Raw genomic sequence first — 10,726 nt, 5'->3', positions numbered from 1 at the left:
CTTAATAAAAAGTCTTAAAATATATTAATGAAATACAATAACTTTAAATTACAATAAATTGTAATCCATCCAAAATTTATAACATAAAACTTAATTCTTCTTTGGTATGAACTGAAATATTTTTTAATAATTTCAACAGTATTTTCTTCACATCTTTATTGAAGCATGTTGTATGATTGATGTCTCTTAGTTCATATCATATATTTTGAGTTTAAGATATTTAATATAATATTTTATATCAATTTTAATTAATTAAGTATGAATTCTTCGGCACTTTTGATAACATTTGTTATTATTTTACTTAAATAATAACAATTTCTAAATTTTTCGATTATTATTATTATTATTTAATTATTATCTCTTCCATTAATATATTTATTCATGAAATATGTTTTTAGTTCAACATATATATTTGATGAAATATATTTATAATATTATCAAATTATTAACTTTTAAACTTGCCCATGTTGATGTTTTATTTATCTTTTAAAAAAATAAATTTAGAGGGTAATTATTAATTTTATTTTAAAAACATGTCTTCAAATCATGTTAATCAACTTAATAATTTTTTTTTATTTTTTTATTTTTTTATTTTTTACTTCAAACATTTGAATATTTGACATTTCGGTGGTCGATAACTATTTTTTTTTTAATTTTAGTTTTACAATTAAAATAGATTTTAAAAATATAAAAATTAAAATGGACAGAGTTAACAAGCATATTATGAAAAGGATATTTTGAAATTAAAAAAAAAAAAAAAAGATTTTTTTTAGCACACCATCATCAAATTTAATGGTTAAAGATAAATAAATTAAAAAAATGTTTTAATGTTTTAATTTTTATTTATTAAAAATAATAATAATAGTGCGGGCTCGCACTAATATGGAGCCATGGATTTTGGTTCGAAATGAAGGATGAAACGGTGCGTTTAAGAGGGTTGGACGGGTGTAGGAATTCAAATTCATTCCGTTCGAATTTTCGTCCAACGTCCCCAGAGTTCCCTCGCTTTGCTGCGTTCTCACAGTGGCGAATCGATGAAAAAATCTCTGATGAAGGAAGAAAATGGAACTCCAAAGCGGCAATGGTCCTTGCAAGACTTCGATGTAGGAAAGCCCCTTGGCAAAGGAAAATTCGGTAGAGTCTATTTAGCAAGAGAAGTTAAGGTTCGTTTTCTGTTTGATTCTTCTTGAAATGTTCTATAGTTTTTTTTTTTTTTTTTTTGGTTATTCCAGATCTATAGACCTTCGGTTCTTTGTTTGGTTTTTGAATGACTATATTTTGTTCTGTTCTACTCAATAGCTTCTAAATCTGAACGGAATTTCGTCATTTTGCGACTGCATGTGGATTTTGCTGGATAGAAGTGATATGATATGATTTTGTATATTTTCTTCTCTATTCTGGTGAATCAAGCACAGATTGCTAATTCTCTTTTGTGGAAATTATCATAGCTACTCAGTGCTAATTCTCGATGACCGAACAGAGTGATTTTCGTTAGTTTTACTTTACACAAAACAGGAATAGTGTACGATTTATCGTTATCTACACAACCTATAATCTCTCCAGTCCAATTTGCATTAAAAGTAAACATGAATTTCCTTAGTTTTTTTTTTTTTTTTTTTTTTTTTTTTTTTTTCCAAACATTAGATTGCATATCTAGATTTTGGTTTGACCTTAGGAGCTCCGATTTGATTTTCAGAGCAAGTATATAGTGGCACTGAAGGTAATTTTCAAGGAGCAGATGGAGAAGTACAGGATTCATCATCAGTTGAGGAGAGAAATGGAGATCCAAACCAGTCTTCGGCACCCCAACATCCTTCGCCTCTATGGATGGTTTCATGATGCTGAACGGATTTTCTTGATATTGGAGTACGCTCACCGCGGTGAGCTTTATAGGGAGCTTAGGAAAAGTGGTCATCTCAGCGAGCAGCAAGCTGCCACTGTAATATTCCTTTCTCTCTATCGTTGTGAACTTGTTACTTTGAACTGAAGATGCTGAAGTAAAATATATTAGAAGATAGAGCCAGAAACAAAAATTTATGAATTTGTCTCAAAAACAACTTAAAGCTAGTCCTTATATATCGTTATCTGAAGGTTCCTTTATGTTTGTTTCTTGTGAATTTCAGTACATTTTAAGTCTCACACAAGCATTGGCATACTGCCATGAGAAGCATGTGATTCACAGGGACATTAAGCCAGAAAATTTGCTGCTTGATCATGAGGTATAAATTCTCCTGTTTTTTGTCATTCCACAGCTTAGAAAACGTTTGTTTGCATGATTTTTTATAAACCTTAGTAAAACCCCCGTTTTATCCTGGAGGTAGAATCCATATTTCACTGCACTTTGTTGATGATGGAGCAAGAAAATGTTATATGTTTTTCTGTTTGTATAATCATGTTGTATTTGTAGGGCCGGCTGAAAATTGCATTGTATTTGTAGGGCCGGCTGAAAATTGCAGATTTTGGATGGTCTGTACAGTCAAGAAGCAAGAGACATACCATGTGTGGAACTCTGGATTATTTAGCCCCAGAAATGGTGGAGAATAAAGCTCACGACTATGCAGTAGATAATTGGACTTTGGGCATTCTCTGCTATGAGTTCCTTTATGGAGTGCCTCCATTTGAAGCTGAAAGTCAAAGTGACACGTTTAAAAGGTTAGACATATAATTTGCAAAAAGAACACAGACTTAAGATCCTTATCTTCATTAAAGAGTGGCTACTGCTTACTTTCTCATGTCGTTCATTTTTATTAGGCTACTTATATATAACACATTAGCATTGGTTAAAATGTTAGGGTGTAAATTTAATCCTTAGCGGCTTTCATCATTGACGAACACCTGCACTAATAAAACAATGAAGTGGGTGGGGATCTATGCCTTCCTTGAATGAATTAGTAACAACTCATTAGTGTAACGAGGGAGAAATAAATGGATAGGATGGGAATGTCCCATCAATCATTGGTGGACCTTCCGTTTATAATTTGTCACGGAGCTCTCAACCAAGTTGTTTAGGTTCTAGAATATCATGTAATAGATTAAATAGATTCTACTAAAAAATTTTAAGGTTAAAATGTTCTAGTGTAAATTTAATCCATAGCGGCTTTCATCATTGACGAACACCTGCACTAATAAAACAATGAAGTGGGTGGGGATCTATGCCTTCCTTAAATGAATCAGTAACAAATCATTAGTGTAACGAGGGAGAAATAAATGGATAGGGTGGGAATGTCCTATCAATCATGGGTGGACCTTCCGTTTATAATTGGTCACGGAGCTCTCAACTAAGTTGTTTAGGTTCTAGAATTTCATCTAATAGGGTTTCGGCTCGAAGGTTAGAAAATGTATGTAGTACGGGTTAATCTCTCAACCAGAACTTGGAGAACTTCGAATAAATAACTCAATTTTTAGAAAAGGTAAGAATGCGATTTATAAAAAATACGAGAAGTGTTACATTTGATTTGTTCTCGAGATTATAAATAGTTGTTTGGGCCTGTGTCATATATGCAGGATAATGAAGGTCGACTTGAATTTTCCCTCGACCCCTCACGTTTCTTCCGAAGCAAAAGATCTAATTGGCCGGGTTAGTTAACCTTGTGAATGTCTTTATTTGGTAGGAGTAGGAATGATATGCGTACTTCTAGTATGGTCCTGATTATATGAAAATTATACACAGCTCTTGGTGAAGGATTCCTCTAGAAGACTTTCACTTCAGAAGATAGTGGAGCATCCCTGGATAATCATGAATGCAGATCCATCTGGTATTTGCAGTAGCAGCAGGTAGAACATCACTTCACTTTTAACTAATTTCTCTTGCTCATGCCTCTTCATCTAAATGGGGTTTAGTGAATATCTGTGTGTAATCTCTATGTCATGTAGCATTCATGATTTAATCAAAATGTTGGGAGAAGTTGTTAGTGGCATTCTCATAGTGATACAGGCTTCTCTAGTGCGATTTCTAGTGGTTTCGAGTTCGAGATATGATGATCAGTCTTAGTCAATCTCAATTGGTCTCGTCTTGATTAGATCTTACCAATAGAGTCGACCTCACAGGCTTCTCTAGTGCGATTTCTAGAGGTTTCGAGTTCGAGATATGATGATCAATCTTAGTCAATCTCATTTGGTCTCGTCTTGATTAGATCTTACCAATGGAGTCGACCTCAATCTAATCTTAGTTGTTTAATTTGATGTCTCACATCTTTGAAGTATTTGGAAATGTAGAATATTAAAAAAACGAGCACATCTTTGTAATGAGTTGGATCAATTTGGGTTAATATATCCATAATTTAACGAAAACTTGAACTTTATATACGGTTACCAATGATAATGACTTCTAGATTTTATTCCACCATTTTTGCAATTTCAAGTTGAGTTTATAATTTCATTAATTTTTTGTACGATAAGGACATTTGGCCAACTAATCCCAGCCAATCAAGAACAGTAAGGTAAAGTTTGTATATTGATATCTTCCATGCTTGCAGCTGATAGCTCCAAAGGCAAAACATATTATATATAAACCCATGTCCAAGCACCCCATCGTCGTAGCGACACTCTTCCAAACAGGAACGAGAAGGTGAGTAGGAACACGCAGACCAGCAGCCAGGTGCGTGTGAATAAGAAAGCTCCTGCAATTAGCCAACCGATGAACAAACGAGGTTTATCGATGGCGTCACCGGAGCTGATACCTCGTCGATTTCTGCCCGATTCTGCTCTGTTTTCACCGCCATCGTCGGCATGGTCATCGTGGCTTCAAGCCTTCCGTGGCTTTAATCTTCTCCCTAAATATGCACCACGAGTAAAACAAACTCAGTACTAGAAGATGGAAAAAGATGCAGCAGTTTTCAAAACATGAAACATTCTTTATAAGGGTATGAAAAATCATTCTTTATAAGGGTATGAAAAATCTCGTTTTAAAACTGTGAAATTGATGACTATACGTAAAAGGTCATATTTATTAATAGTGAGATCGGGATATTACATGCACCCTAACAGAGGATGACATGCCCCATGAGATCCCAATAATATTGTACTATGTTCTATAACCGCTAATTGGTTGGACTAAAATGGGTGTCTCTTGGGACGAAATGCAAGAAATACCGACAAGTCGACCCAATGCACAAGGACTTCATTAAGAGGCAGATATACTCATTATCACACACGAGAAAAAATATATTTATTTATTTAGTAAATAAGTTATATATATAAATAATGGGGGACAAGATAATTTTCTCTCTTTTCCATTATCGATTTAAATAAGTTGGATTGTCAATCAGGGTAGCTTGACCCATAGATATCTTTAATTCCAACTTTAATTCCAACCTATTTTAACTTAGACCCATAGGTTGGAATTAAAGAGATTAAATTTGTAATTGTTCTTTTAATTTTCGTCCAAAGAAAGGCTCTCATCTCAATTTCTCAAGGAACTCGACAATACGGCCATGGAGACCAATCCCGCCGCCGCCGCTGTCGTCGACGTTAGCAATACCCCAAGCATTCCGCCGGAGAAACGGAACCGTTCCATCTTCAACGTCCCGCCGGACTTCTTCGCTTCCTGCAAACTCCTTCGTTCTCCACATTCATACACCTCATCAACCAGCGGCAGCTGCTACAGCTCAAGCGCAGAAAATCCAGTCGATTCGGAGCAGAATTCTAGGGATTTCAAAGAAACTTCCGTTGCCCAAAGATGGACCTGCAACACATGCAAGGCCGAGTTCGAATCCCTCCTCGACCAGCGTTCGCACTTCAAATCCGACCTTCACCGATTCAATGTAAACTTGCTGGTTCTTCTGCTTGCTATTTGAATTGCAGTTTTTCCCCAATTGAACAAGTTGACTGAGTAGAGTGTTTTGTTAATTTGATTATCGTGTCTGGGAATGAACTCTGGACCATCAACGTTTTGTTTCCCCTTAAATCTTTAAGGTTTTTACTCGTCGGAATCAAAATTGGGTTAATAGTTGATTCATTGACGATTTGATTAATTATGGAATTAGAAACAATATCTGCTCTGGTTTAGCCAAAACGGAGCCTGAATTTTTCAGGAAAGTTTATTTTAAATCTCAACTTGTTAATATAATTTATCTAATCCAAGACAAAAACAAGAGTAATTGTCCCTCATTTCTAATTCGTTCCATCCCTCTAGTTAGAATTGAGTCCCTCTTATCTTCCTGCTCTCAATTTAACCATCGCGTTCATCGATTTGTCTTAAATGTTCATAGCAATTAAGCTGAATTCTTTGTTGACATGTTTGATGAAGTGAATGATTTCTTGTTTTCTTCGTTTTCGAAGTATTTACTGTGCTATAACTAAATATTAGGTGAAGCTAAGCATTGCTGGAAAGAATATTGTGAAGGAGGATGATTTTGATGAGCTGACATCTGATTCTTTCAGAGACTTTGATGTGTCAAGTATTTCTGGATCAGAGGACGAAATAGAGAAGGAGATTTACTCTCGGAATGAAGGGTCTAAGGGAACAATTGATAGCGTGAACAAGAAGAAGTTGTTCGTTCATCTTCAAACAGGCGAAAGAGTTTCGGTTTGGAAGTGTTTGCTCATAAATGAGTCGGATAGTATTTCGTATGAGGATGATAAAACATCGGTCGGCGGTAATGGTATTCATTCACAATATCTTAGAGAGAATGAAGTCATAGCGAGATTGAAATATCTAAATCACGAGCCAAGAGATGGCACCCATTTGAGGATAGTGTTGCTTGCAAGTGGTGGGCACTTCGCCGGTTGTGTTTTTGACGGGAACTCGGTTGTAGCTCATAAAACCTTTCACAGGTTGGAAATCTCTTCTTTATTAGTTCTTCACTTCTAATAGTTTCCAGTCTATTTCTTTCGATCGTGCAGTCAACTATGAAAACAGACATATCAATCGTAACCTATGATACTTTTGTTCTTATTTGTAACCTTTGCACTGAAATTAGTAATGCTGCTATTATCAAAAGACATTTATATTCTGAATTTCCATTTGGTTTTTGGTGCTTGTTGTGCGTGCTTTCCTTACATGAGATATAAACCTTCTTATTATGTAGATATGTAGTGAGAGCCAAGTCTGGAAAGAAGCAGTCATCGAAAGATGCAAGTGGCAAAACAATCAGTTCTGCCGGGGCTTCACTTCGTCGTCATAATGAACTCGCGTTGAAGAAGGTGTAACATAGTTTATTGATGACTACCAAATGCCTCGACTCATGCATTCCTCTTTTCTTCCTCTTTTTTTAGCTTAATATTCATTTTCACACCCATGAATTCCTATGATTTCACAATTGAATTCAATAACTTGATGCAAACGGTTTCTCTTTTGAAGATAGGTAGGCTTTATTAGCGAAACCGTATTGAAAATACTTGTATGTTCTTGTTTCGTAGTTGTTTTTGAGAACTGTTACTAAATATAAAGTTAATGTCCCCAATGAACCTAATCTTCTTTTTTCCCGAGTGAAACCGATGAACCCAATCCTTTTGTTTCGAACACTTATTTATTTTTTATACCATGTTTGTGACAGGATCATGTTTTGTTTAAATTGGCTTCTGAACTGTAATTGTTGATCTTGTAGGAAATTCAAGATCTCCTAGCTGCTTGGAAGTCCTATTTTAATGCTTCTTCTTGCGTTTATATTTATGCTCCTTCAAACAACCGGCAATTACTTTTTAATGGGGATAAGCCATATTTTAGCGATCAGCGTTCTGCTGTTCGGAATATTCCTTTGACTGTTCGAAGGCCTACGTTAAAAGAAGCTCGACGTGTTTATGAACAATTGGTGCAAGTAGCATATGAAGTAGAAGATAAGGAAGTATTGTCCACCAATGAGCACAATTCATCATCAAGTGTAGTTACAACAGACAATGGCACCCAAGATATTGGTGAACCGAAGGTTATTGGAGACTTGGAAAAGGATGCTTGTACACATCTTGAAGAACCTGTTGAACATCCAATAACTAGAGAGAGTGAAAGTGAAATTTCTTGTATAACTACACCTCTGCATGAAGCATCACAGACTGGAAATGCAGATAAGGTTTTGGAACTCCTTGAACAGGGTCTTGATCCTTGCGCCAAAGACGAACGAGGACGGACTCCTTACATGCTAGCAACTGAAAAGGAAGTCCGAAATAGCTTCAGAAGGTTCATGGCTTCAAACCTTGATAAGTGGGATTGGAATGCTGCTAAAGTTCCGAGCGCGCTAACCAAGGAAATGGAGGAATCACAAGCTGCTAAGCAGGTTACTTAAAACTGTTCTTCCTGCTGTTTGATATGACTCTATATAGTATAGATACATATATCTTGTGTTTTAGCTTCTCCTATTTGAAATACGTCAAGAAGTCCCCTCGTGCTGTTGAAATAGATTGGTTTTCATTATAATTTAGAAACATTGCAATGACGGTAAACTTGGTAAAGATTTCATGCTTTCGGGACTAAAAACTGTTCGATACAACGCATCTATTGTTCTTCCTTTCACTTTTTAGACATTTGTTTGTTGGCTTGAAATGTTTATTCAGTTTTTCATGGAGATGAACCAATTTTTTTCCCTTTTTTGGGATTGTTTAGGCCGAAAAAGATGCCAAGCGAAAGGCACGAGCGAAGGAATTGAAGAAGTTAAAGAAAGAAAAGGCCAAGAAAGCACAGGTTTGCTTCTAAATTTATGTTGAAACTGGTTGGGATCCTAGTCTGTGCTCCTTTCTTGATTAAATGGTTATATTGGCATCGAATTTTCCATTGTTCCGAACGTTATCTTTCATAACCGGGGTATCGGAAATACAATTCCTTTCGTTATATTCCTGGCTCACTCCCTATTAACCTCCATGGTTCTGCACTGCAAGGCCAATGGGGACGACAACGAGGGTTTTAAGTTATTAAGTTCTCGGCCCAGGCCGGGAACCCAAAACCCTTTATAAACATCTCACGTCGACACCGTGTTCTGAAGCCTTTAGAGACCTCAAGGATTATGAATAATATCCAAACTGAATTTCAACGTCTCGTTACTCATTCGGATTCTTGCCTTTTCTTTCCTTCTTGTTTGAGCTGTGTGCTGAATATTGCTGGCAGGCCGAGGCCGAGGCTGCTGAATCTCAAAAAGCTGCGAAGGCGGAACACGGCAGAGGAATCGGCTCTATTTTGAATACTCGAGCTGAATCAACCAGTGGAAAACTGATTACCAAAGAGGTAACTCTTTAAGCTGTTTGAATTGAACCAGCAAGAGGCTGGCGTACATGTTTGTGAAAATTGGATCATAGTGTTCTTCAATACCATCCTTTGAGCGTGGCTCCCAAATAGACTTAAACGAGTCTTCCGTACTCGATATTTTACTAATCTCTGCAACGATCTACAGATGTTACAGGCTGCCGAGCGGGAAAAGAGAGCAGCAGCTGCCGAGAGGAGAATCGCAGCCATGGCTGCAGCTGCAGCCACCAATGGTTCCTCGTCGACTATTCCGAACAGCTCACAGACTAAAACCGGGGTAGCCGGGGACATCAACTGTTCCTGTTGCGGTATGTCGCTAGCTGGTAAGGTTCCTTTCCACCGGTACAACTATAAATATTGTAGCTCAACATGCATGCATGTACACAAAGAGGTCCTTGAAGAAAACTAGCATGGATTATTGTGAGGTTGATACTCCTTTTACTTCATATCACACCATTTTTTTCCTCCTGTTCATCTGAAATGCTTGAAGAACAATGTCAGATTATTTGAAAGTTTCAATTATATCTGCTTCTCTCCTTTTGGTTTTCTTGTGTTCATCCAATTGTTGATGTTAAGAGTAAAGCTTCAATATAGATCAGAAAATTTTAAACTTGGAGTGTGGAGCCTATTTGGCATGGTAGAACAGAAATGAGAAAGCTACTGAAATATGTGGTTTGGACGGATTTTTTTTTCGGAATTACTCTCAAACATGTTTTTGATCGTTTAAAATCAGCTTAATGTGCTACTTTTGCACCATAAAAGTTGATTTTGGTTAGTTAATAGTAGGTTTACGAGTGATTTTGGAAAAGTTAATTATGTTTGTTGTGCTCAAAATCGGTGAGATCTCGCATCGGTTGGATAGGGGAACGAAACATTTCTTATAAGGATGTGAAAACCTCTCCTTGGTAGACACGTTTCAAAATTGTGAGGCTGATTACGATATGTAACAGGACAAAGTGGATAATATTTGGTGGGTTTGAGAGGTTACAAAATCACTCTCAAATATGTTTTTAATTATGAAAATAATTTGTACATATGAAAATTAAGCGGATTAAAAAAAATATATATATATATATATGTTTTAGAATAATTTTATGTGAATGTCATACGATTCTTAGCTTAGTTCATTATGCTTTCATTACGTATAATGAACTTTTAATTTATAATTAGTTTTAAAATATTTATGAAAAATTAAAGATAATATTTCTAAACTTGGAAAGAATTACTAGTATTTGTTAAATGTAATTTTAATAATTTACCATTTTTTTTCGACTTTATTTATTTTTTGTTTTTTAGCTGACTAATTTCATTTACGGTAATTAATTTAAATATGGTGATTAACGATAAAAATAATAATTTTAAATTATTTAGAAAAATGGAAAGGTATTAATAAAATATTTTTAAGTTTAAATGTGTTTTTGAAATATGATATTAACAATAAAAAATAATTTAAAATTATTTTAAAAAAAATGGAAGATTTAAAAATAATAATAATAATAATTTTATGATTATATATTTATTTTTATTAATTTAACTTACTCACTTAATAATTGATAT

At 35.3% G+C, this 10,726-nt stretch overlaps 2 protein-coding genes across 2 annotated transcripts; both read left to right on the top strand.

Moving 5' to 3' along the window:
- The first annotated feature begins 906 nt into the window (after positions 1 to 906).
- AUR3 (ataurora3) lies at positions 907 to 4,301 on the top strand. The gene is made up of 6 exons (XM_087125995.1): positions 907 to 1,163; positions 1,697 to 1,939; positions 2,124 to 2,219; positions 2,438 to 2,652; positions 3,505 to 3,577; positions 3,671 to 4,301. Exons 1-6 carry the CDS (start codon positions 1,035 to 1,037, stop codon positions 3,776 to 3,778), a joined length of 864 nt encoding a protein of 287 aa, XP_086982121.1. The 5' UTR covers positions 907 to 1,034; the 3' UTR covers positions 3,779 to 4,301.
- Positions 4,302 to 5,273: 972 nt separating this feature from the next.
- Positions 5,274 to 9,705, top strand: LOC111800721 (zinc finger protein-like protein). The gene is made up of 7 exons (XM_023684537.2): positions 5,274 to 5,762; positions 6,308 to 6,774; positions 7,029 to 7,143; positions 7,548 to 8,210; positions 8,537 to 8,614; positions 9,035 to 9,151; positions 9,318 to 9,705. The coding sequence occupies exons 1-7, from the start codon at positions 5,433 to 5,435 to the stop codon at positions 9,576 to 9,578; spliced, it is 2,031 nt and encodes a 676-aa protein (XP_023540305.2). The 5' UTR covers positions 5,274 to 5,432; the 3' UTR covers positions 9,579 to 9,705.
- Positions 9,706 to 10,726: the final 1,021 nt, after the last annotated feature.

Source organism: Cucurbita pepo, chromosome 8, assembly GCF_057944985.1.
Source record: "Cucurbita pepo subsp. pepo isolate OVF chromosome 8, ASM5794498v1, whole genome shotgun sequence".
Taxonomy (NCBI): domain Eukaryota; kingdom Viridiplantae; phylum Streptophyta; class Magnoliopsida; order Cucurbitales; family Cucurbitaceae; genus Cucurbita; species Cucurbita pepo.
Note: the sequence above shows the minus strand (reverse complement) of the source record. Positions and strands in the feature narration are given on the sequence as shown.

Excerpts from the sequence above, each read along its gene's own strand:
- LOC111800721 (XM_023684537.2), top strand. The coding sequence starts at position 5,433 with ATGGAGACCAATCCCGCCGCCGCCGCTGTCGTCGACGTTAGCAATACC. Across the intron at positions 7,144-7,547 it reads ATGAACTCGCGTTGAAGAAG|GAAATTCAAGATCTCCTAGC; the intron begins GTGTAACATAGT and ends TTGATCTTGTAG. Across the intron at positions 8,211-8,536 it reads AATCACAAGCTGCTAAGCAG|GCCGAAAAAGATGCCAAGCG; the intron begins GTTACTTAAAAC and ends GGGATTGTTTAG.
- AUR3 (XM_087125995.1), top strand. The coding sequence starts at position 1,035 with ATGAAAAAATCTCTGATGAAGGAAGAAAATGGAACTCCAAAGCGGCAA. Across the intron at positions 1,164-1,696 it reads ATTTAGCAAGAGAAGTTAAG|AGCAAGTATATAGTGGCACT; the intron begins GTTCGTTTTCTG and ends TTTGATTTTCAG. Across the intron at positions 3,578-3,670 it reads CAAAAGATCTAATTGGCCGG|CTCTTGGTGAAGGATTCCTC; the intron begins GTTAGTTAACCT and ends AATTATACACAG.